The 27,520-nt window shown below is 45.5% G+C and overlaps 1 protein-coding gene and 1 pseudogene across 2 annotated transcripts in view; both read left to right on the top strand.

Annotated features, from left to right (window-relative positions):
- Positions 1-2,154: 2,154 nt before the first annotated feature.
- Positions 2,155-27,520, top strand: part of C12H16orf86 (chromosome 12 C16orf86 homolog) — a 276,171-nt gene continuing 250,805 nt past the window's right edge. For both annotated transcript variants that reach the window (XM_086946480.1, XM_086946479.1), the window contains exon 1: positions 2,155-2,331. In XM_086946480.1, coding sequence (XP_086802606.1) covers positions 2,197-2,331 — 135 coding nt within the window. In that variant the 5' untranslated portion in view covers positions 2,155-2,196. The remainder of the gene's footprint in view (positions 2,332-27,520) is intronic.
- LOC147677611 (OCIA domain-containing protein 1 pseudogene) lies at positions 5,693-6,788 on the top strand (annotated as a pseudogene).

Genomic DNA, 27,520 nt, shown 5'->3' with positions numbered 1-27,520 from the left:
CACACAAAAACTTTCTTAGAGCTCTCTAAAGGCTTCCTAAATCCACTCCACTGCTCCCTTTGTATTGAGACACTGGAAGCAGGAATATTCGAGATCAGGCTCGGTTTTGCCCCATAGCCAACTGGCGCCGGCTGTGGACGACTCCCGAGCTGGCTCAGTACGCCCAGGCTTTGAGCGAAGTCAAGTCAATAAATACCTCTGATAAAATCCAGTGGCTTAGGGAACTTAAGTCCACATTATTAGCTATGGGGATGAGGAACCTGTGGGACTCTCCGTCTTCAGTGGTGTTCCCCTCCAAGAATCTATTAAAAGAAGCATATTGGTCTTACATCGATCAGAGGTGATTATCCCAGAGCAATAGTATTTTAACAAATGGATTCTTGGAGTTTAAGTTGTCTTTGTTCTTAGAGCCATATTGGGACATTATTAGGAGCACCCTGGAAAGAAAATTATACCACCAATTCAGGGTGGGGTCCCTACCATTAGGGTCCTTTATGCTCAGCTGGAAACGGGGTTGCGATGGCCTATGTCCGTTTTGCCTAAACGTGAGGGAAACAACTGCACATGTCTTTTTTGTATGCCCATCCTACAGGCAACCATGCCTGAAATGGCTAGTCCCAAAATGTAAAAACTTGGACTTTAGGGTAGCCTCTGCAGCTCTTCGGGTGCTCAGGACTGATACGGAACACGCCATTGTAATAGCTGTGGCAAATTTTCTGGGGTGGGCTTGGGTGATAAGGGCCAGGAAGATGAAACTAACCCAGTAGAATTATTATTTTCTGCTCTCCTGTTTTTTATGTTAATTTGCTTTTTATATTTTATATTGCTGGCTTGTGTTTTTATCTTTGAAAAATGATATGAATTGTATTTTAATCTTGTTGTCTTTTATGATTTTCTTTCCTAAAATCGAAATAAAGACTTGACTGACTGACTGAATTACTTCGTACAGACATTGGAGTTGTGATTACAAAGAAAAACATGATAAACATTTGGAACAAGTAGAGATTAATTTGGAGACTGGGAGGGGACTATGAGATTACTCCTTGGAATATAAAATCTAAAAAGTATTTTTTATTAATAAAAAAAGTGGGAGGCACTTACAAACAACAAGCAGTTTGGCATGCAGAAAAAGCTGGATTGTTTGTTACTGTAATTAGAGAATTTAACGGCCCAGAAAACATTTGTGGAGTGAAGCAGTTCATAGGTGCATGGGTTGTTAGAGTGTTTCAGAGAAAGAATATTGAATAGGAAAAGTACAGAGTGGGTTCATAAGTGACTGGAAAGACCTGCCATCTTGATGGATTAAGAACACGGTGAGCAATCGGGCCCTTGAAAATAATAGATCTGTAGTGGCGTAAGAGGATTTGAACATCCGTAGTAGCATGAGAACTGGTTGATTTCAGAAATACATGACGACTTGTAGGTCCTGGGATTGAAGATTGGACCAATACATCCATGAAGAGAACTGGGAGGGAAGCACACTAAGAGGGGAAGAACTGGAAAGTCGGGAATATTGTAGACAATAGGTTGGTAGGTTAGGATCTGCATATTCCACATGAAGGAAGAATGTGTATGTCCTGTGGGCGAGGGCGGGTTGTAGGCCTTGGTGAGCAGTTAATATGAGGGAGGGAATAGGGTCTTAGGGGCAAACATGTTTTCATGAGTTGTTAAAGGTACTTTTGTTAGGCGATGGAGTAATGGGTGCAGACCTGTTAATTAATGTTTGCCACAGACGTTCTCACATTCCACATTGAGTGTATGGTGAAAACTATGGCCATTATTTAATCACTGCAATATGAGGCTAAATTGTTACTTTTGTGGAGAACCTGTTCCAATAACCTCCAGTCCTGGAAGCATCAAGTTGTTTAAATGCCTCACTTCAGTTATGCTTGAGAAAGATTAGTGCCTTTGACCAAGGCAATCATTCTCATGGTAGCTTGTAGAAGCGTAACTTAAAAAAAGAAGGCGTCTGCTTCCTTTACACTAGAACCTTTGGATGTTCTAGAGCTTCCGGGTGGAACTCGATGTTGAAGACGAACTGCCTTCTGACTGGGGGAAGCCAGCCACGTGAGAGCGTGTCCGCATCACGCTGCCCATCTCCTGAACTGTTTACCAGGTCAGGCTGAACTGTTTACAAGTCCAGTTTGCTCCAAGTGGGCACACCAACTAAAGATATACACCTGACGCTCCTTCCAAATGTCTTTATTTTATGGAACCAGGACAGCAACAGAAGAAAAGAAAAGCCCGAAATGTTCTCGTAAGGTGAACATCACCAGGTTCCTTGGCCAGTTGGCCGCCATATTGGACAATCCCAACATGAAGTCTCTGCAGGTAAGAAGGCCTCGTGGGCCCGCTCTGGGAGCTGGAACGGGTGTGGGATTTTAGCTTTTTTCGGACCCATTGTGCTTAGGAGATTCTTTTACCCAGCCCGATGACAATTCACTTACTAATATCACTATATATTATGAGCGGATTCTCACCTGTTACGACTCGGAGGTTATACTCTGATCTGTGTTGTCGACGCTCTCCACACTGAGTTGAACATTAGAATATGAGATTAAAAAATACATATAAGAGGGAGATGTCCGTATCCACAGCCGTTGTGTGCCATAGCCAATCGGGAAGCCTCACTCGAGTTCTGGCCACTAGCAGAAAATCATTAAATCTGCATTCCGTTGAGTTTCCATCTTTTATTTAGAAACTGAATAATGAAAATTATTTCGTGGTGGATAGTAGAGTAAATCCTGCAGCGCACTCTAGCGGCCATGCACTCTCGCGCACAGTTATGTCGAGAGGTACTTTTCTGGGCCGCTAATAAGGAGCACTAGTTTGATGTAAATTTCAATTAAAGCAGTGGCCTAGCAAAGGTGTCAAATGCCCTAATTCAAACAAGAAAAAATGGACTCTGTTCCCTCCTCTGTCGATATTAAAAAATAGCCATGATTGGGGTGCAGTGCCCCTGCACCAATGTCACTACATGCGGGGCTCCAAGACCATAAAATATCCTCTTTGTCCTCTCTGTCTTTATTCTGGTCTCCTCTTTTCAACCCCCTTTTCCTTCATTCTCCTCTCTGCCCCTCTCCCCGCTTTTTACTACCTTTTCCGTTTTCCTTATTTCCTCTTCCCTTCCAAGGTTTTTCTTGTAGACCCATGTTACCTTCTTCCTTTTTTCTTTCCCCTTTTGTTTCTCTTCCTACTTTTCCCTCATCGTATGCTCTCTTCTGTGCCCTACCTTCCTTCCCATTTATTGTTCCCAGGGCTTTAAATAGGATAAAAAGAGAGAGTGTGGGATTGGTGTTTCATGGGGCGTGGCCTATCAATCAATCAATCAGTCATTTGTTAAGCGCAGGAGCGCGGGGGGGGTAGGTGGGGGCCGCTACTGATCGAACAGCCAGGTCTTTAGTGTCCTCCTGAAGGTCAGCAGGTCTTGGGTCTGTCGTAGGCTCAATGGAAGGGTGTTCCATGTCTTGGCGGCGAGGTGGGAGAAGGATCTCCCGCCGGTGGTTGTTCTTCGGATGCGCAGGACGGAGCAGGTCTTGGGTCTGTCGTAGGCTCAATGGGAGGGTGTTCCATGTCTTGGCGGCGAGGTGGGAGAAGGATCTCCCGCCGGTGGTTGTTCTTTGGATGCGCAGTGAGAGCTCGGCGGAGCGTAGCTGGCGGTTGGGGGGCGTAGAAGGAGAGCCGTCTGTTGAGGTAGGCTGGGCTGGTCTTGTGGAGGGCCTTGTGTGCGTGGATGAGGAGCTTGAAGGATATCCTCTTGTTGACGGGAGCCAGTGCAGGTTTCTCAGTTCGGGGGTGATGTGGCTGTGTCGTGGTACATCGAGGATCAGTTGTGCCGAGGCATTTTGGATGCGTTGTAGTCGATTGAGGAGCTTGGTCGGGGCTCCAGCGTAGAGGGCATTTCCGTAGTCGAGTCTGCTGCTGACGAGGGCCTGGGTGACTGTTTTTCTTGTATCTCTCGGGATCCATCTGTAGATCTTGCGGAGCATGCAGAGGGTGTTGAAGCAGGAGGAGGAGACGGCGTTGACTTGCTTGGTCATTGAGAGGGTTGAGTCGAGGATGATTCCCAGGTTGCGTGCGTGGTCGGTGGGTGTCGGGGCTGACCCCAGTGCTGTTGGCCACCAGAAGTCGTCCCAGGCTGACGGGTTGGAGTCGATGTTGAGGACCTCCGTCTTGTCCGATTTCAGCTTCAGACGGCTGATCTTCATCATGTAATTAAGGGTGTGGCTTTGTACTCTGAATTTCTGTGATTTCCATTTTGGGCCACCCAGCAGGTATTTTGATGCCTCTCTGATATTTGAGACAACTGACATACCACAAACAGACTTGGCCGCATTTTAACTGCAGGCTGAGGTGGGACTAGGTCCCCCAGGCTCTCTTGCTCCCTGGAAGGAGGTGCTTCTGCCGCCCACAATGTTGCCCTAGCGCCTAAAAGCACCTTGTTTTTCCCATGGGGTGGGATGCTACCGGGCAAAGCCCGGGCCCGTCCACAGCCGGACCCCGTCTTTTGGATCTGAGGCCCGCCACCAGAGTTCGCTGACGCTATAGCCTGAACTAAAGATCTGTTCACCCCAGGAAAGAAGTGGCACAATTCTTCGTTATCAATATTGCCTTGATCGTATTTTACTGCTCCCCTGTGCCCTACTACTGTACCTGGTTAGGGCGGTCCAGGAGTCCCTCACGTGGGCAAAAGGAAGACACCAATCTCTCAACCATCAATGGTCACCAGCCAACCAACTATTGACTCATTTATGGCTAGAGTAGTACGTGTTATTTCAAAAGAGATTGATCTGGATGAAAGATGCCTATCCCTGAGACTCGGCGGAACAGTCATCGCCCAAACAACTAGTGACACTGGGCAGGTGGTTTCAGAGGGGTCCACCACCACCATGACCCTGGAGACATAATGACGTTTATTCATTATATATTTGGCTTTTTGGTTCTCCCTGTGCCTGTAAAACATACTGGGACTCAGATTCATTGGCTGGTGCACCACAACAACTCTTCCTTCCTATTTGTTAACTTCTACAATGCCGTAGGCAACCAAGGAAACATCTTGAGGACTGTTTTTAGGTCTCGTAGCGTTACAGCGCGTAAGCGCTGTCTCGCCGAGATCTTTTGTCACTGACTCTGCTTCCCAGGAGACAGCACCTGGCCGCGCGCATTGCCTCTTCAAGGAGGCGATTTCAGCGGGCCACGCGCTCGCGAACGCGCTCAGCTGCTGTCTCCTGGGAAGCACCAACACCACACACGCATGCGCAGAAACAGAGACACAAACACACACACGAGCGCCCATGCACGCACCCACACATACAGAGAACCCACCCCCGCCGTCGCATACACACACACACACACGCGCGCGCACACACACACAAGTGCACCGAGCGCCCGCCCACTTACCGCCACTCCGGAATTCCGCCGCCACAGCGGGGCTCTCTCTAGGGCATGGGAGCCCCGCGTCACTAGCACTGCTTCTCTCCGTGGGCGCAGCTTCTCTCCGTGGGCGCATGCGCGGGCTTCAGAAGCCGGAAGTCCCGCCCCACGGAAAGTTTCGATTTTGCCTGTTTGTTCAGGGAGCCAGTTACACGTTGTGCGAAGTTTACCGCAGCAGGTAATTACCAGGTGCAATACAAGCTGCTCTTTCAAACACCCCCCACCCCCATTAATAGAAACCTGCGGAACTTTGGAGCTGCATGCCTGGGGCTGCTGCTGGGACAGGCAGCCATGCGCCGGGATATGGCTTCGCCCGAAGGCACTCAGCAGTATCCAGTAAAAGTGGGTTACGTTCCCACAGAAGAGGAAAGGCGAGTCTTCAAAGAATGTAATGATGAGAGCTTCTGGTACAGATCGCTTCCTTTTTCAGCAGTAAGCATGGCGCTCTCCCAGGGTCTCATTTCCAGAGGAATATTGACAACCTCTTCAAGATTTCGTTCTCTTCCAAAAGTTGCATTTGCTGGCTTCATTGGATATGTAATCGGAAAGATTTCGTACATGCAGACCTGCCAGGAGAAATTTAAGAATTTGGAGAATTCTGCACTTGGCGATGCAATTCGAGGTTTACCTTCTAGGTTTTCGGGCCGAAAGTCGGAGTTTACAGACACAGAAGGCGGGCAGCAGTTCCCAGCAGTTCCCAGCAGCCGCGCCCGCAGCCGAGGCGCCCGCTTCCTCCATGTATGCCAGCGAGTACAGAGGCGCGGAGGAGCAGTCCAATTACGAACCGGTGCCCTTCAGTGCCACCCTCAGTGCGTCCTCCCCCACCGGAATCTTGGATGCACCTGCACAAGAACCCACCCCGTTCCTGGAAGAGGCGCCCAAGAGGCGCCCAAGAGAAAGCCGGTCACGTATGACGAGTTGAGGAGCAAGAACAGGGACACCTTCGAAGTGGCTGCCACACACAGGGGCGAAGCCCCTGGCAGACCTGCCCAGGAGAGACCTCCCAGGATCCAAGGGAAAGTAAACAAATATGGTGATGCATTGGAAGAAATAGGAGTTTACCTTTAGTATGAGAAGGCCATTTCATCTGGGGTCTTCGCCGCCCTCTACGTTTATGTGGCCTCCGCTAATCACTCTGTAAAGCTGCATTGAAGAGGAAAATCATTTTGCTTTGTTAGAGTAAATCATATCTGCATCTGTCAAGAAAACTGATGGAAAGCTGTTTGGGAAATACTGAGCTTACCAAAAACGTTGCTGATGGCCATGTATTAAATAAACAAAACCAGTAAACTTCTAGACAACACCTTTGGACAGAACTGTTATTAAAAACATTGTCTTTCAAAAAAAAAAAGAAACCTGCGGAACTTTAATAGGGAAAAGGTGCCGGTGAATACCAGTTCACACGCGGGTTTCATTGCGGAAAGCAGCAGGCCCACATGTTATGCCTTATTTGCATGGCTTGCATTTTAATAGACATTGTTTATTATCCCATATTAATTCTGATCTTCGAGGTACCACGATAGGTTTTGTTTTCTCTCAGACCTGCTCTCCATGTTTAAAATGCCGATCCGTGCCTTGTGCACCATCTGCTCGGATTACTTCGATAACGTGACACGGGAGGTTGCGGCGATTCACTGCGGACACACCTTCCAACTTTGCTGGTAAGTGAAGGCGGGTATTTTCTAGCATAGGCCCTTCTGGGCCCCAGTGCTTGTTATATACGGTGGAGAACCATAACCATATTGGTAGAATGATACTTCCAGCTCGTAATATTTTTCATATTGTTTCAAAACAAATATTAAAAGTATAGAGGCCAACTGCCAGGCTTGGAGCAATGACACACTCTAAAAGGCGTTAGTGTGTAAGTGTGACTTCTGAGACATAATTGCCTATTTTAACATATTCAAGTTTGTTTGGGGTATGATAGATGACGTCATCATCAAGGGCCATCCTTTCTTACAATAGTATAGGGAAAAATGTCATTTGAATCACGCGTGAAAGATTGAAATGCTGTGTTTGTTTGGCAGTTTTATATAGCACGAACTCAACCCCAGGGCATTGGAAGGCTTTACAGGAGCACTAGTTACATTAAACAAGGACACATTAAACTTTTTTGTAGACTCAGGGAGATAGCTCAGAATCACAGGATGTTGAGCCGACGCCAAAACTGGAACCCAGTTTCCCAGCTCTGGCCGTTACGTCACATCAGGGATCTCTAAAAGGTGACCTGCAAGTTGCGCACAGCGCTGCAATGTTTCGCGCCGTGCCCATCAGCTGTCTCAAGAGTAAACAGCACAGTCATCGGCTAGCATTATCACCATGTGAAAATCCAGCTAATAGCGATATGCTGACGAGCGGGCAGGCTGAGGTAAAACTGAATTCTGTAACTTCACGTTGATTAAATTGCAAAGTGCGGTGTGACTCTCGCGGGCACCTGTTGTCGCGTGTCTCCAGAAATAGAACTGGCATTTGGGAACGCTGGCAGGGCCTTGGCATGGAGACATGCTCCAAGGCGTGGCAGTCAGTGAGTGACCGTGAGTGACTGCGGACACACACTTTCGGTGGCATGGAAGATGAAGGGGCGCCGTGGCCCCTTAGGAGGTCCGAGGAAGGCTCGCCCCCAACGGCGAAAGATATGGAGCAGCTGCTGGCCATGGGGAGGCGGGCGTGCAACCACGTCGACGAAGTTTGGCCACGTCTATTCCTTGGTGACTTGTAAGTAAAGATTACCTTTGAACCTATTTCACATACATTTTATGTGTCAGAGGCGGACTTGGTTAGCGAACTCCGTAGTTTACTAGACCCGTGAACGAGTTGCACCTTCTGTCCAATTCTCTTTTCTGGGACTTGCGGTCCTGCTCGTGTCATTTTAAATTAAGGAATTCAAGTCATACATTGATTAGCTGCCCACTTATGGAGCTGGGAAACTTCAGATCTCTGACACTACTGAAGTCGTTGGAGATATCATAACTGGCAGATGGGGGGCCCTTGAAAGGCTCATCGGATTGGTGCAGCTACTCATATGTCAGGAATTGCCCAGCACATTAGTGTCTCTTTGAAGCAAAAGCACAGGTGCACCACACAACAACAATAGATCAATAGTAACAATTATAAAGTCCATATCCAATAGACAAGGAGAGAAGGATTCCTCAGTTTTTTCTCTTTATTCCAGTTCCACTGTGTTTTTTTTTTACCTAACATGGAAATGGAATAAAGAGAAAAAAACTGAGGAATCATTCTCTCGTTGTTTATTGGATATGGACTTTATAATTGTTCCTGTTGATCTATTGGTGTGTGGTGCACCTGTGCTGTTGGTTCAAATTGTTGAGTTCCTGAGGGAACAAGCACTGTGACGATAGGTGCGATTCGGTGTGCACACGGACCCTTGCAAGTACATAAGGGATAATACTTTTGGAGCAATAGTGGGTTTGGTGCTGGCAGTGAGAAGGTTCGACGGTTAGTTTGAAATTTTTCCACATTAGTGTGTCTGTCAGGCCCTGGCAGCCTTCCTCATTAGAATGGGGCAAGGGGCGTGGCCGATGTAATTAAAGGCGTGGCTTAAAAACACTTGAGCTAAAAGTCTGTGCTCAGCATAGTGAGGCGCTGACTGGTATTTTGTGATTAGCGTCCGATTACAAAGCGTGCCATTGTCCACACATTTATTTTTTGTGTTTTAAGGACTGTGAATTGTTAGATCTGTTTCTTCTCGGTGCATGTATGACGACTACAGTGCTAGTAAAATGTTTGCATTGAACACAATCTGAAGTGCGATTTGCTTTGCATTACATTGAAAGGAATGATTCCGTGAAAGGTGGGGTTGAAACATTTCTTTGAAAGCTTGTATTCGGTCATACCCACGAAAATACTTCAGTTTTATCAATCAACATTGTTTCTTCGAAATAACGTGAAAAACCTAACCCTCCTCTTAACCCCATGCTTTGAGCATGGCCCTTATATTTAATCTTGCATAATTGCAAATTAAAAAAAAAAATGCAAAGCATTGTCATTTACAATGCCATTAACTCAAACTTTAATGCTGCGAGACCTATTGCATTGTAAATGCTTGTTTTTGGACCGGCCATCAAGACCGGTTTTAGAGGACCGTTTTTTTGTTGAGCATTGCTGGTGCAACAGGTTTCTTTCCCTACCTAACAGCTTTAACATCATCATTGGTGGCAACTTTAATACCAAATTGGGGACCAATAACACTGTGATCCGCCAGTTCAAGTATTTGAGCTTGATTGCGACTCACGGGCTGTAGATGGAAGGGGTGGTAGGCTTTTAATTATGTTTTAGATTTTGGGTTGGTGAATGTGATGGAACTATTGGGCTCTCGGTGGACACACATGTCCCGACCTTTATAGGCAGAGGCGGGGCACCAGCACTGAGTACATATCTATCCACTCCCTCAATGTGAAACTTCATATACTCCATCAACGTGGACCCCAGCGCCCATAGTGACCACAATCCCATTGAGTTTTTTCTCAGCCTTCCCTTGCCTCTGAACACCACCAAAGGCCATGGAGCCACGCACATCGAGGTACGTGACCAGAGGATGAGATTTAGGTGGCGTGGTATGATTATTCAATTTTTTGTAATCTGATGATAAAATCCAACCTCTCACTTTTTATGCATTCTCACCTGGTTCTAGACTGCCCTTGTAGCTCCATCACACACACGTTTGGATCTTTAAACTGCAGAGTTAAAACAAAGTTTAACCTGCTGTGCACCTAATAGGGCAAATGCATGCCTTTCCTGGTTTAATTACGAGTGCAGGAAAGCTAACAGGGGGCTGCGTGCAGACATTAAAGCTCTTCCCAGAGACAGGACTCACTTGGCGGCTTGCTGCATTGATTGCAAGAAGGCCATCCTAGTCTCTGCCCTTGATACCAAGGACACCAGGAGTTTCTGGAAAATTGTAAACCACCCCACAACTCTCAGACAACCTAACAGATGGGCTGGGAACTAACAGTGCTGAATACTGGGTCGAGCATTTAAATGCCATCCATTCCCTGACCACTGATACCGGATACCTCTCAAACTGAGTCACGTATTATTTTCTCCCTGAACATTGAATTTGATCAGCTGAAGGTACATGAGGCCATTTGTGCAAGCCCCTCAAGAAAGGCCTCTTGCCCGGATGGGTTCCCGCTAGACCTCTATAAAGAAAACCTATATCTCTGGGTTCCAGTCATTACTTATGTGGTCAATGCTGCTGTTAAAAGCGGCCTCCCTTACTCGTGGCACTCAGCTGTCATCGTCCCAGTCTATAAAAAGGATGCCGGCAGGTTCCCTGCTGTTATCACCCATATCCCTCCTAGAGTCAATGGTAAAAATTCCTGGGCGGATTGTCCTCAATTGGATTGAAAACCGTGCAGTTAACCAAGGGCTCGATTACGATGTCGGTCGGAGTTGCCTCCGACCAACACCATCGCGGTCTCAGAACCAACCGACCTCCGGTCAGTGGTCCCGACACCGCAATTACAATGGAACCTCACATGGTGCAGTCGCATACTCCCCTTTCTCAATGGGAGCTTTTGCTACGGCTGTAAATCCGCCTTAGCACAAGCTTCCATAGAGATACGGGATCTTGTGCAAATCCCTGCACTGTGTGGCAGGCAGATCACATTGCCTGCCACACGGTGTAGGGATTTTCAGGGGGGGCACCATGGGTGCCCTCTCGTCCCCCAACTGGAGGCCGCAGGAGAAGGGGTCCCTGCTAGGGGCCCCCAAAGTTGCTTTCCAACAGGCTTTCCATGTCGGAAAGCCCTGCATGGAAAGCCTGTCGGAAACTGACATCGTAATCCCGATGGCGGAAACACCATCGTATGGAATTACGTTGCGGCCTCTGACTTGCCGACGGGTTCCTGGAGCCTGTCGGAATCCACCCGAAATGACTGGCCGGTTTTCCTCTGTACAGTATGGTTTTAGAGAGGGTGTGGGCACCGTTGAGCAATGTCTCAACCTTAATCTCATCATTAATAAGTACACACTAGTCAAGGGGGGGGTGCTGTTTCTGTCATTAATAGACCTTAGCAGTGTCTTCAATAGGGTCAACCTCAGCAAACTATGGCAGATTCTTTTGGAGCTGGGCTTTGAGGAGGATTTGGTTAACTTCCTGCGGGCCCTACATTACAAGGACAATGCCTCTGTATGGTATGGGTCAGGGGGTGAATGTACGAGTACTTTTGAGTTAAGAGCAAGGTGTTTGACAAGGGTGTGTCCTTTCCCCTGTTCTTTTCCTTCTATATATTAATGGTCTGAACAATACCATACAATCTGATAGGAAGGAACTTCCTAATATTAACTTTACTCTACTCCCAGCTCCTCTCTATGCAGGCGATGCAGTCTTGATTTTTAAATTTTTTATAAAAACGTTTACTGAATTTTCTGTTATATTCATGGTATACAGTTTACACAGTTGCCATCATATTCTGCTTAGTATGCATTGTTCTTACATTACAAGATTTGAGCATCTAGTAAATATCACTTGAAACGGAGCAGTTAATTGCGTCAAAGGGGGTTCGCAGGTGAAAACATCTGTGAGTGCTACCAGTTGCCTTCCATTTGTTCGGGTGATCCGTGCATTACATACAATATATCTTGTTAATGAGAACATTTGCTTATATTTTAATAAACATTGAAACTCAGTAAACAGAACGATAAATCTAACCATAAGATCAATAGGTCCTATCTAGGCGTTGCCCCATCACTCTTGTTTCCCTCCTATATTTGGTGACCACAGTTTGCGTTCTTACTCATTTGTTTGCAAGCGTTTGAGAGAATGAACAACCACACCCATAGGGAATGGGCAGTCCAATGCAATCATAATTGCCATACATATGACAGTCAACAAATTGTATGCAATTACTCTATTACAGTGGAAGGAGCATGCCAACATTAACATACGCTTATGGGAGGGATGGCGCAATATCACATCTATGTTGAGCGTGTGTAGGTGGAAAGAGCATTTCCACTGCCATCACTGATGAAGCAGGCAGTCTCACTACGTGATGCGGACTGCACTGTCTTGATGTCGCGCACCCCTAATGGGTTGTGGGCACTAATCAAGAACTTTGCCATTTTTCTAGAAAATTTAGACCTGGAACTGAATATTTCTAAATCTAAATACATGGTCTGTACCAAGAGATCTTTCAAACATGGCTCCATCTGGATCTAAGGCAAGGTCACCAATTTCCCCTACTACAGCATTTTGGTTGACTCCAAAAAGTCCTGGGCACCATGTATACCTAACCGCTGTGTTCGCTTCAACCATTCGGTCCGGGCCCTACTTGATTTTGCTCAACGAATTGGCAATAAGCCAATTAAGCTGGCCGTTGAAGTTTACTCAAGAAAATCCTTGCTAGTATTAGCATATGACGCTGGGATATAAGGCTATAAAGGGGTCTTTAAGGTCCTGATGGAGGAGAATAGATTTGTTCTGTGCTTTTTAGTCTCCCTGGCTCCACCCTGCATTATTTCCTCCATGAAGAGCTAGTGCGGTTGTATGACGGTACGCCGCATACCGTCACAACGCGTGCTTTTACAACGCGTCCCTTACAACGCAAGTCGTTACCACAACTTGCGTTGGGGGCGCAGATTGAGAATAGTATAATTTACTATTCTAACACCAGTCCCCGTGGACACTAGGGAAGGTGTTGGAATAGTAAATATACTATTCGTAATCCTCTAGCGCCCTCCAGCGCAAGTCGTGGTTACGACTTGTGTTGTAACGGACGCGTCGTAAAAGCACTGCGGAGTAAAATCCGCGTCGTAAAGGATGTTCCCCGCTAGTGCTGACCTATATATCAAATCTCATCAAAGTTGCACCCCTAACTGGATTTCACTCTGGTCCAATAGTCATACTGGCTTAAATCAGGAAATCATCTAAGATTGTTCGAGGTGAGAAAAGGGTACCTATATTCCTTGGATAAATGATGTGAAATCTGTTGGCAGCGCCATCGACTAGAATTAACTATTTCCCCCTACCCACACCCTGACCAAAGGGGACATTCTCAAAGCCAAGACAATTTTTTCTAAACATATGGCCTCAACTAGAGAGCAAGAGGAAAAAAAAATCTTTCCTGTGGGATTACGTCTTTGTCCAAATAACACCTTTCATTGAGCCATGTCTCTCTTGGGTCCCTAGCCTGTGGGAAAGGTCCCTTCTAGTTAAACTCTGACTAGGTTCAATCAGGCCAATACTTTATTTCCCTTTAGACCAGTTTAACAAAGCCTCTATCCTCGTGTGTCCATGTGATGAAAACTCAGTTTAAACCCTGGAGCACTTTTTCCTTTTCTGTAAATATCCTGAGCAATTAATTAAAAAGTTTTAAAAAACAATTCCTAAAATGTATGGTTTTACCCAGTACAGGCTAGCTATGTATTTTCTTCACCAACTCACGAATCCTAAAATCTGTTTTTATGTGGGCTCCTTTCTCAAGTCAGCCATCAGCAAACACAAAATACTGTCTGTCAGCCATTTTTATCCTGGGGCTCAAAAGAATATATATATATATATATATATATATATATATATATATATATATATATATATATATATATATATATATTTTCACCAATCAAATCTGTATGAAATGATAGCCCGGACACCTTTTCTGTGCAAATATGATAGATTTAATGGCAACAACAACGCGTTTCGGCGGTTAAGCCTTGATCACGCTTACCGTCTCGCCACAAGAACATCAGTTTAAATCCACAAACAAGTGCAAAAAACATAGAAAAAGGACTGTTTTGCAGGTACCCTCCACATGATGGTAAATGTGTCGGCCATCTTAGTATGTCTTAAAAAGCTTAAATAATAGCAATGTGACAAATACAGGTAGAGTTGTGAAGAGCATATATAAGTCCAATATTCAATGCAAACCCAACATAGTGCCCTAGTGGGCGATCACGAATTGTAATGGTGATTAAACAAAAACATGCTGCCCAAGTGGGCAAATCAAGACCTCGAATCATATACATCGCCCTAGTGGGCATATAAGGGAAGTCAATGCCTTAAAGTTCTTGGTGGTGATTGATAAGATAGATCTGGGAATGAGAGGGGGTAACCGTGAACTTTCCCTGAGGAAACTTGAATCGACCTACATTATCGATTTCGAATGTACTATACCCGGTGGCCTAAATGTTAATGAAGAACTTGCAATACATCTGCAGTAATATTATAAGTGGCAGCGTAACTTGTCAGTACTGACTTTCAGTAATTTTAAATTCTCTTTTTCTTTCAGACTGTTAGAACATGTTTTGCAGAGTAGGTTTTCTGTGAAGAACTTGCCTTTGAAGGGACACAGCACCCATCATCAATAACGCCCACTGGGGCAAGAACTTTAAGGCATTGACTTCCCTTATATGCCCACTAGGGCGATGTATATGATTCGAGGTCTTGATTTGCCCACTTGGGCAGCATGTTTTTGTTTAATCACCATTACAATTCGTGATCGCCCACTAGGGCGCTATGTTGGGTTTGCATTGAATATTGGACTTATATATGCTCTTCACAACTCTACCTGTATTTGTCACATTGCTATTATTTAAGCTTTTTAAGACATACTAAGATGGCCGACACATTTACCATCATGTGGAGGGTACCTGCAAAACAGTCCTTTTTCTATGTTTTTTGCACTTGTTTGTGGATTTAAACTGATGTTCTTGTGGCGAGACGGTAAGCGTGATCAAGGCTTAACCGCCGAAACGCGTTGTTGTTGCCATTAAATCTATCATATTTGCACAGAAAAGGTGTCCGGGCTATCATTTCATACAGATTTGATTGGTGAAAAGAATTAATTGGGACCGCTGGTGCCCGGCTCGGACCGCCCGCCGACAGTGCTTCTCCACTACCAGCACTCGTGAAAAGGATATATATATATATATATATATATATATATATATATATATATATATATATATATATATATTGCTCTTTGCACATCTGATGGCCATTTTTAATGATGAGTTCTATTGATGCATCTTTACTAATTTATTTATTTTTCTGTTTGCACATCGGACGCTGGTTTTGTTGGAGAGGAAATTAAAAATGAAGAAATTACGTTACAGCAGACATCAGTAGAAAACAATATAAAATTACATGTGGTGAAAGAGCAGTGCAGGTCTAAAGTCTGTGCTGATGCCAGAGAGGTGAAGAGTTCACTAGAAAGTAAAGTGCATGACCTGCAAGGCCCTAGTTAAAGGAAAACCCATGCTTGTAAGCTTGAAGGAATTTATAGTCTCAGTACAATCACGTATACTGTTGACCCAGTAAATAAAAACATTTCTGATGGATACATCTCCCAGTGGATTCCCCACCATGTGAATATCCCCCTGCGTCAGCAACGTTCGGAAAATTCTTTTGTAGCACGCCGGCGTGGACGACGTCATAGGAGCACGACATCGCGCGCGACTCCGACTGACGTCACTGACTCCTTATTAGGCCTACGTCGGCGTGATGACATCAGTTCCCATTTTTCCACGTCGTCGACGCTAACGGTTTCGAGGGATCTTCTGTTGAGTTGATAGTAACTTTGTTACTATTGAGAGTTTTTCTTTATCACTTCGTGTTGCTGTCTTCTTTCGTGATGTCGTCGAAGAAGACTGGGTTTAAGCCGTGTGATTCATGCGGAAAGATGATGTCCATTACGGATCCGCATGGTGACTGTCTATGGTGTCTGGGTTCGGATCACGGCGTCCAAGGTTGTCGATCCTGTTTGAAGATGAACCCAAAGGCTCTTCGGGAACTTCTAACAAAACTTCTTGTTGCCAAATTGAAGGGTAAGGATGCCAGGAAGGGCTCGAGATCGGGACGCCCGAAGTCAATGTCGAGGTCCCAGTCGGGGTCAGCTTCGAAGCCGACTTCGGGACATGCTTCTAGATCGTCAAAGAAGAAGCATAAGAGAAGGAAGCATAGTTCAAGGCACCATTCCGGTAAGGAGTCGGATTCTAAAACGAAGTCGTCTTCTAGAAGACATCGTAAGGACATGGTATCTCCCTCTCCAGTTCAGATTCCTGAAGGTGGGGCCTCGCCTCTAGAGTCTCGGGAGCATTCACCGGCTCCGGTGTCGAATCCGTCTCAATCTTCGGGACATGAAGAGGAAGAAGAAGAGGAAGAGGCTCCGTTGCCAGAGGGTTCGTCGACCCCGGTGCACCAGCCTGAAGTAGAGGTCGAGAAGACTCCGGTTTCTCGAGAGCAGCCTGTGAGCTCTTATCCTGCTTTTCCGGCTCCAGGTCAGGACCCTACTCAGTTTCTGAATGCAATGTATGGAGTGTATTCCAGAGCTATGTACCCCACTGGAGCACTGGTTAGTCCCGCGGGTCCATTGACATTCAATCTGGGTATTCCCCAGGCATATGCTCCTGCGCCTTTCATGCCATTCATGCCGGCTCCGACGCCGCCTTGGCATTTCTCGGCGCCGCCGAAGCCTTGGACGCCAAGATCTTCGACGCCGATGCCCTCGACGCCGATGCCGAATCCGAACCGACCTCGTGAAAAACAGTCAGGCCCTCCGGCTTTGAGTTCGGTGCCGGCTCCGGCTCCGTCGGAGTGGGTTCAGGATCCGTCGACGTCATTCCGGAAGGAGAGGTCGAGGCTGAAGCCCACAGGCTTCTGGAAGAGCAGAGGTACAGTGATGCAGAAATGGAAGAGGGTGAGCTGCAGGATTCGGAGGATCTTTTCGACGATCTAAGGGAGGCTAGTGGTCTTGAGCTGTCTCCTGATTGGGATTTGGCCTCTGTTTCTGATGCCCCTTCTAAGGATGTGACTCCATATGATATTGTTATAAGGAAGGCTGCGGATTTGTTGAACATAACACTTCCTACTGCAGAGTTCAAATTGAACATTCTGACAGAAGTCCTTCATTCGCCATCCTCTGTTGTGGAGCCTATGCTCCCTTTCAATGATGCCTTGGCGGAGTCAATATTAGAGGTGTGGAAAAGACCACTTACATCCCCTGCTGTTTCAAGGGTTGTTGCGAGAAGGTACAGAGTGGCTCCTGTTGACCCAGACTTTTGGTCTTCGCACACTTTACCAGAGAGCTCGGTTGTGCAGGCTGCCTGCTCGAAAAGATCTGCGGGCGCTTTTCCACAGGTTCCTGGGGATAAGGAGTCGAAAAAGCAGGACCAGGCCGCCAAAAAAGTATTTTCCTCTGCAAGCATGGCACTCAAATCGACAAATGCTACTTGTCTCATGGGACGCTATATCCATGCTTTGATGGATTCCGTCAAACAGCTGGCTCCAAAGATTCCTGAGGGGGATAGCAAAGAGTTTCAAGAAGTGATTGCTGACACCCAAGCTGCTGCTCGGCAGGTCATTCAGAGTGGGTTGGACACTGCTGACTCAGTGGCAAGAGTGATGGCATCTTCAGTGGCCACCAGAAGAGCAGCATGGTTGAAGTCCTCCGAATTTTCTGCCGATGTCCAGGCTGCCTTGATGGATTTGCCCTTTGATGGGTCAGGTTTATTTGGGAAAAAGGCTGATGCTGCGTTGGAAAAGTTCAAGGACAGCAGAGCGACAGTAAGATCTTTGGGCCTACAGCCCTGGGGTACTGTGGGTAAAAGGTTCATAGGATTTGGCAGGTCTTCCTTTCGGACCTACAAACAGTCGCAACAGCAGCAGCAGCAAAATACGCTGTACAAGTCGTAGAGGGGCAGGCAAAGAGCTCGCCCTAGAGGTCGTCAAGCTTCCTCCTCCTCTTCCTCTTCCCAACCCCCTCCCACCACAGTAAAGCAGCCCTAGATCCGCCATTCCGGATCATGTGGGTCCAGTGGGGGGCCGGCTTACCTATTTTCTGCGGGATTGGGAATTGGTCACTTCGGACCTTTGGGTTCTCAATCTCGTGGATAATGGGTATGCACTTCCCTTTCGGGAATTCCCTCAGAATTACCCTCCTTGCCAAGGCTTTTGCGCGGAGGACCACCTGCTGCTTCTGCAGGAGGAAGTCCTTGCGTTGTTAAGAAAAGGCGCAATATAGGTGGTTCCGGAGCAGGAAAGGGGTCAGGGATGCTACTCCCGGTATTTCCTGATAACCAAGAAGGATGGCAGACGTCGTCCAATCCTGGATCTCAGGATCTTGAACTTGTATCTGAAACAGGAAAAGTTCAAGATGCTCACCCTTGCACAGGTTCTTCAGGCGCTGCTGGAAGAAGACTGGATGGTGTCGATCGACTTGCAGGATGCATATTTTCACATCCCGATCCTGAAGTCGCACAGGAAGTATCTCCGTTTTACGGTGGGATCGCAGCATTACCAGTTTGCGGTCCTTCCGTTTGGTCTTACTACTGCGCCTCGAGTCTTCTCCAAGGTGTTGGCTGTGGTGGCTGCACTTCTCAGTAGGTCAGGGATTCCGGCGTTCCCTTATCTGGACGATTGGCTGATCAAAGCGGAATCTCCAGAGACAGTGCTCCATCATCTGCAGGTCACAACTCAGTTGTTGTACATATTGGGTTTTTCGATAAATGTACCCAAGTCTCACCTGGTGCTCTCCCAGCGCATCCTGTTTATTGGTGCGGTACTGGACACAACTGTATGTCGGGCATTCCCTCCTGCTCAAAGGATTCGTGACATACAGGAAATGATACCTTTATTTTACAATGGAGCGGTCGTTCCAGTCCGGAAGGTCCTGCGTCTGCTCGGTCTGATGGCCTCCTGCATTCTGTTGGTCAACCATGCACGCTGGCACATGAGGGCACTCCAGTGGTGCCTCCGCAGGCAGGGGTATCAGCACAACGGAGATCTCAGGGAGTCTGTGAGGATCTCCAGAGAAGCTGCAGCGGATCTGATTTGGTGAGGCGTGGAAGGCAATCTGTCTCAAGGAAAGACCTTTCAGCTGCTTCCATCGGTGGCCACAGTAATAACGGATGCATACACTCTAGGGTGGGGTGCTCATCTGGGGGATCTGGAGATCAGGAGTCTTTGGTCTCCAGAGGAAAGGTTGCTTCACATCAACCTTCTGGAATTGCGGGCGATACGTCTGGTGCTCAAGGCCTTCCTCCCTTCCCTTCGCGGTCGGTCAGTTCAGGTCCTGACGGACAACACCACTGCGATGTGGTATGTCAACAAGCAGGGAGGAGTAGGGTTGCAGTGTCTCTGTAGAGATGCTCTGCGTCTCTGGTCCTGGGTTCAGGATCATCAGATTTGTCTGATGGCAAATCATCTGGCCGGAGTTCTGAACGTGCGTGCAGACAGTCTCAGTCGGCAGTTCTGGGCCAACCACGAGTGGAGGCTTCATCCAGAGGTAGTTCGTCACGTCTTTCGGACGTGGGGAACACCTCAGGGACCTGTTCGCCACTCGCGAGAATGCTCACTGCCTGTCATTCGGCAGTCTCCAATTTCCGATGCAGGGAGCCTTGGGGGACGCATTTCAGTTGAGTTGGGACTCACACCTCCTTAATGCGTTTCCTCCCATATCCTTGATTCCTCAGGTTCTGAGGAAGATTCGCCAAGACCGGGCCCAAGTCATATTGGTCGTCCCGGATTGGCCAAGAAGGGTGTGGTACACAGATCTTCTCCACCTCTCCTCGTTTCCGCCGCTCCGTCTCCCTCTCAGGGCAGACCTCCTCTCTCAGATGGAGGGGCAGGTTCTACAACCCCACCTCCAGACCTTACACCTTCATGCCTGGAGATTGAACGGGGCAACCTGAATTCCTTTTCTCTCCCACATGACGTGGTGGATATCATTCTATCGGCCAGGCGTGATTCCACCAAATCTATCTATTCTTACAGGTGGTCTAAATTTGTTACTTGGTGTGGGGAGAAGTCCGTTGATCCTTTAAGGGCTCGGTTGTCTGATATTCTTCAGTTTGCTCTTACTTTGGCTCAGCAAGGGTTTGCTGTGGCTACGGTCAAGGGTTATATTTCAGTCTTGTCGGCTTTTATCTGTCTGCCAGATCAGCCGTCCTTATTTAAATCTCATGTGGTTCAAAGATTTCTGAAGGGTCTTACAAATAAATTTCCTCCTTCTCCCTTTATTGTGCCTCAATGGGACCTGAATCTTGTGCTTACTTTTCTGATGGGTTCTCCATTCGAACCTTTGCACAAGTGTCCCATGAGACTTTTATCTTTTAAAACGGTCTTCTTGGTTGCACTTCCCTCGGCAAGGAGGGTAAGTGAGCTTCAAGCTCTTAGTTCAAAGACCCCATTCTTGACCATTCATGCTGAAAGAATGGTACTTAGGACCAGGGCTGCTTTTCTGCCTAAGGTGGTAACTCCCTTCCATACAGGACAGTCCATTACCCTACCTACCTTCCATCCTCCCCCTCACCCTTCCAAGGAAAAGGAGCGGCTTCACCGTTTGGACCCTAAAAGGGTGGTGAGTTTTTATCTTGATAGGACAAGAGACTATCAAGTGGATGACCAGCTCTTTGTTGGTTTTGCTGGCTGCAGAAAAGGAAGAGCTGTGCACAAACGCACACTTTCAAGATGGATTATACTATGCATCAAGATCTGCTATTCCCTGGCAGGTAAGGACCCTCCTGAGGGTATAAGAGCTCACTCCACTAAAGCAAAGTCTTCTACATCTGCTTTGTCTAGGGGTGTACCTGTTGAGGACATTTGTAGAGCTGCCACTTGGGCTTCCCTCCACACTTCCGCAAAGCATTACTGCTTGGATTCTGAAGTGAGGAGGGAAGGCCACTTTGCGCGTTCTGTCCTCAAGGATTTTCAGGTATAGGAGAGTGGACACCCTCCTCCGGGAGTGGGGACTGCTGTGGGACTCTATTCACAAGGTGAGGAATCCACTGGCAGACGTATCCATCAGAAGAACAAGTTACTTACCTTCGGTAACGCTTTTTCTGGTGGATACAGTATCTGCTTGTGGATTCCTCACATGCCCACCCGCCTCGCCGTTGTCACTCTTCTATACCTGTGTTTATGACATTATTTTAATGTTTTAATATGCATATATATGTATATATATATATTTATATTTGTATATATATTGTGTTTTTCATACATTGGCTACACACTATGTGTGTAATTTTGTATATTATGTACTGTGTACACTGTATTTGTATATGTCTACTGTCATTGGTCCGTCCGGGTGCCTCGAAGGCATGGAAAAAAGGGCGGAACTGAAGTCATCATGCCGATGTAGGTCTAATAAGGAGTCAGTGACGTCAGTCGGAGTCGCATGCGATGTCGTGCTCCTATGACGTCGTCCACGCCGGCGTGCTTCTAAAGAATTTTCCGAATGTTGCTGACGCAGGGGGATATTCACAAGGTGAGGAATCCACAGGCAGATACTGTATCCACCAGAAAAAGCGTTACCGAAGGTAAGTAACTTGTTCGATTGAAGAATAGGAGCAGGAGATTAAATTAGCCAAAGTACACAAAATCTGATAAGAAGTCTTGGGAGCAGAATGATAAAACAAACACATTCAAAAGAAGTAAATAGATAAGTTAAACATTGTAAGAATTACATTGAAGAATGTGTAGGACATAGGTTTAGAGGTTAGAAACACAAGTGACAATGTCTTCTGTAACCAATATGTAACTGCTAAGTAACTTATTATTTGACCTTTTTCTAACACGCATTGTTCATATTGCTATATAAGTGGCTGCTTGTTGAAGCAGCAAATTGAGAACAGCTGTTCACCCGGTTGGAGTTGGAGATAGCTGCTTTCCCTGCCGTTACAGTAAAGAGCTGTGTTTGCCTTGCCAAGTGGAGTCATGTCTTTTTTTTTTTAAGTTACCCCACAACAGTTTGCACACTTTTTTTTTTATTACACTTTTTTTTTTATACCTGTATGACTGTGTTAATGACTTTTATATCTTTTAAGATGAACTGTGATGCTATTGTTCTTTATCTCCTTTGTTTTATAATGAAACTTTTTAACCATGCTTGTTTTTTACCTTTTATGATAATATGTTCTCAATGATCAAATAAAGAAATTGAATTGAACTAACATACACCTATAACCAGCCAGGACTATTGACTTTACCAATCATTGTAAGCTGTTTAAGGTAACAGTGTAAAAGCAATTATTTAGTTGTGAATAATGCAGAAAATATGTTAACTACGGGACAGTGAATTAAATATTACTGAGGCCTGTAGAAAGGGTAGTGTTCTTCAGGGTTTCTCTGTTTCTCATTTCTGTTATGTTCACTCCATATTAAACGTAAGGTCTTTTTCTCGCCACATTCCGTCTGTCTGCACTTTTGTACAGAATCACAATTGCAACTGGAATTTGAGACAATTGCACTGTGCGCTCTGCAGAGAGGCCAAGGATTGGATGACCATCTATTTTGAACACCTTTCTGACCCATTGACCAGCAGTGTGAGAAACCAGCACTGCCTTCAGCCTCAGTTCCAGAGCTCTCATCCATAGCTCGTCGTAAACACCTGGAGGCGACCCACTTCAAAGTATGCTCTATATGAGAGTAGTGTGCTACATGAAAAAAAAGATACAGAAACACAAAATCCTGGAACCAGCAAGCACTCTTAGGGAATGCAAGATTAAGTGAAACATTTGAAACAAACATCAATTAAATCACGGACATAGATCACCCTAACTTTTTTCACCATGTCTGCTGTATATTTTTGTCTCTCTTATGCCTCGAAAAACAGACATGCAATTGCAATTCGGATAGTTAGTTATGCCACTGGGTATAGAGTTGATCGTATTCATTCAAAATATTAGATTTGGATGAGCTGTAGGAAGTTGTTTTACGCCATTTTACGGTGGCACCCCCATGACCTCCTTCTGTGTGAATTACCACATTACCACCCTTCAACTGTGCCCTGTCCTCTGCATAGCCGGTCCTCACATTTATTTAGTTTTGTTATGGCGCTACTCATCCCAAGTTGGGTGACAATGCACCTTACATTAACCCCTCCCACGCGGGGCTAATTCCCCCGCGATGCGGGGAAGGCGCACAGTGGAGCTGTGCTCATGACGAGCTGAGCTCGTCACGACTCCACCCACTCCTGTGGAACGTCCGCACAGGATGGTAATTAGCCCTGCGTGGGCCGTCCGCGGCAGTTATGACCAGCTCAGCTCGTCATGAGCACAGCTCCACTGTGCCTCATGACAAGCTGAGCTCGCCATAAGCGCCGAAGGGGTTAAACACACACACCATTTATACGGAAACAATGATTCCAACACATGTGTAAATCAATGTATACGAAAATACAAAGAGGGATAGAAGGTGTACTAGTAGGGATTGTACATTACGAATGCTTAGTGTGGAAAAGCAGGAACTCGGGTTTTAAAATGAAGCACTGTGGTTGGGGTTGTATATACTAATAAGAATGTATTGCTACCCAAATAAACAGTTTTTAGAAACCTTAGAATGGGAATGATTGAGAAAAGTAATTACTTTCTGAACTCATCCCTTACAGTTTACATGCAGCGCTTTGATGCCGGTTCATAACTCGCTGTGTTATAGCAGAATGATTGTAACCTATGAACTGCAGGTAACAAAAAGATCTCTGTCACAAAAAAATCACACTGACCTGCAGCAAGCACATTAAACCTTTATGATGAATGAAAGCTCTGACTGGACTAAACACAGACCGCAGCTGTACAATGTCAGCTATAAACCTGTTAATAATAATAATAATGTTATCCCACAATGTTCTCCAAGTTCTCAGACCACGAGGGCGTGCTAAAAATATTTCAACTCAATAATTAGTTCATATAGTTCTTGTAGTGTAGTTCCTATTTTCCCAATAGGCCCTGCGCATTGGAATAACATAAACAATAGTATGGACGTAGAAGTGCGGATCTTCCAGGTCTCCACTGACTATGCTAAACTTAATTGGGTTTGTTACCAACTAGCTCAGAGGTCACTGGAAACTTTCTTGACTGAATAGGAAGTGATCAGCTTCCCTGGTACAGACAAGAAGGGATTCAGTTTTCCAACAACCGCATAAACATGACAACTTTGCTCCTTAGAATAAGAGTCAATCTCTAGAGTCGTGTGAAACAATAGACAGTTATTTTACTCAGTCAGTGTTGTGCAGATTACTTTCACTAAAGTGCAGAGAATAGAGAGACGGGCGTTTTCAATAAAAAGGTATTATTTATTGAACAGTCTTTCTTCTCATGCAAGAGAAATGAATTGCCACAATTGCAAGACTAGTTATTATAAAAAGTGCGTACAGTAAAATGAGGATTGCGGAATAATACTGTAAAAGCATTGATATGGTTTCTTAGCCATACAATGGTTAAAATGAATAAAATATATACATTCATATATACATTTAGCTAACGTACTCAACTGGTGCTTCTAACTACGCCTACCCCAGTGTACCTGACCTAAGCCTAATACTTGGGAGGGAGTAAGTAAATAGCAGTTTTAGTTAAGTTGGTTTTGCCAAGGTTTGCTTCAAGAATTCTCTCTAAGGGTTTAGTCAACACCATACCTCTGGAATAGAATGTTGGAGGTCTTGTATCTCCTTCCAGGACTCGATATCCCAGTCACTCGCAAGAGTAGGCTGGAAACGCCGGAGCTGGATTTTCTCGGCAGGAGAAAAGACAGCGTCTCTCTCAGCGCGTCGAGGAGGAGGAGGGGCAGCGTCCGTGGGCAGCTTGCATCTGCTAGGCTCTGTAAGGGACAGCTGTTCTGCTCCTATGTTCACCACACCATCGCTATCATCGATGTTGTTGAGGCAGCGTTTGCTTAAGGCAACGTTGGTAATATTTATACCTGAAAGGTGCCTTGTTTGACGTAAGTTTTTGGACATAAGACGTCAATAAACATGTCACTAGGAAGTGATCGTCTCTCAGTGCTCATTAGAGTTCTATTACTAATCAAAACATAGCAAGCGGGGTTTTCCCAGGTTGCTGAGTTTTATCTTGTTGAAGAACTCGGAGTGTAATCTAGGAATCTTAGATAGTGGCTTCTGCTGTGTCATTTGCTCTAATGAGCTGCAGAGGAAGCTGCAGAGGAAGAGATTCTGAAATGTGGCTCTGATCGTGTTAGGCCAGAGACGAGTTTCTGAAATATTACTCTTGATCGTTTATGCCATTATAGGGGAATAAATGGATTATAGCCGTATAGGGGCATACGGTCACAGTATTGATCGGGGTCCTAGATTAGAACGCGACACCCACATTCCACGAATTTATGTCCATCAATTTACTAAAAACTATAGCAAAAGATGCATGTGTAACATTACCCACCCCAAAATACATATTTTGCATTTGAAATGGCGTATTTGAAATACATGGATGTACTGTACGTCTTTAAGCATAGAAATCATTCAAAATTATAGCATATGTAATCAGTGAACGATTTTGCGAAAAAATTACACATGAAAATATCTCTTAATACAGAAAAGAAGTGCGAGATAATTTCATCACATATAAATGCATTGCTGTAAAATGTGCTAGAGGCTGATGTAAAGTTATTATGTCTCTAGATTTACCTAAAAATAGAAGCTTCTGTTCTTTATGAATAGGTCTACTTTAAGCAAAGAATTTCGTGCCAGAAAAAGGTAAATATTTTTAAAAATGTCCAATTCAAAAAATTTTTTGGGGGTGAACGGGGGAATAGAGTTCCAACGCTTTTCAGCAGTTTTTGTTGATCAAAACTGAAGGCCGAATTCAGAGTTCATGGGAACGCTGTGTGTCGGAATGCTTTTCAAAATTATTGTTTCTGTTCAGGGGAGAACATCATATCAGACAGGCTCTCAAAGAATAGGTCTACAAAATCAGGTGACAGTTCGACCAAGTTCGATAGTGCTGTAACTTGGCAGGTGTGAGAATGATTGCTATCATCAAAGTCTGGATCAGCAATGCTCACAGAAGGTCGTACCTGGGTGATGTTGCTTTTATTTCTCGCTCCACTGTCACCACCTAGTCGTAGCACAGGAGTCTCAACGAATGCCGTCATCAGGATCGGTAGCCGCTGGGGACAACACAATGCGTGAGCCGTTATCGGACTTAGCAAAGTATTGATATCCATTGGTACTGCTGATAGAAGTGCAAGACAGATGTCCAACACGCACTCATCTCCGCATAGCATACATCGAAGCACAGGTAAGATGCAGGTCTGCCATATCGGTCTGAATGAAAGAAACCAGGTCATGTTCAGATCTCTCAGCCTGGCCAATCCAAGGACTCTAGTTATTCTGTCCCGGTAGCGTATTGCTAGGATCGTTTCTTCCATCCTTGTAGGAGTCATGTCTGAGTTTTGGCTTGCCATATCGGAGCAGGAGGGTCAAAAATAAAATGCCTCCTACAAGTCCCAAAAATAGGGGTATGCCGCCAAAGACTGAATAGACAAAATTAGGAATGATTCCTAGAATTGCTTTGAATGGTGTTAACAGTCCCATAAAAATCGTCTTAAATATGCCTGGGATGCCTGTGGCACTAGACATGTTAAGGAGTTGGCTAAGCATTTCTGTGAAATGCACGGGGCAATTTGTTGATAAAAGGTCATGAATCTCAGATGTTGTCCTTGCAACTTGGAGTTCATTCGTCTCTTTTGATGACGTGATGGGCACTGTTGTCTGCAAAAGCACAGACTTCATTCTGCTTAAAGTATCAATTCGTATAGAAGAGAAATTCAAACGAGGCCACATGGGAGTCTCAGTGTCTCCAGGGCCGTTTGGAAACAATGCTTGCATACAGCATTTGACCATGGAAGTTACGCTTACGAGATATGCTTTCCCTGGCAAATGGCCACAACAGCTGTGATCCGTTCTTAGAATGTAACTCCCATTCAAGAGTTGCTTAAAGAAAGGCTCTATCTGCGTTGCAGGTGTGACATGTTGGTGGCATGAAAGGTTGTTAGAATTTCCTTCACAGGCTCCGTGTAAATTAATACCCTGACACAAAAGTATACCGCTTAGTGAATGTTTACAGTTTTCACACTAAGAAATACATTTTTGTTGCTGTCACTATAGCATGTGTGTGTGTATGGTAATTTCCATGTTGACTTAACGTATCCTTTACCCAATCGTTCATACTGGCCAGTAGGTATGAATTCAAGGCAATTTTTAAATTGGAAAGTTGTTATCGGAATTGTGATAATCCCGTATTATCCATTCAATGACAGGACTTTCTGACATTGTCAAAGGTAATCTCTCAAGTTTTTCGATGCTCAGGATTGTATAGTCTGCTCCTTTCTGTG

This window comes from Lissotriton vulgaris, chromosome 12, assembly GCF_964263255.1.
Source record: "Lissotriton vulgaris chromosome 12, aLisVul1.2, whole genome shotgun sequence".
Classification (NCBI taxonomy): domain Eukaryota; kingdom Metazoa; phylum Chordata; class Amphibia; order Caudata; family Salamandridae; genus Lissotriton; species Lissotriton vulgaris.
Note: the sequence above shows the minus strand (reverse complement) of the source record. Positions and strands in the feature narration are given on the sequence as shown.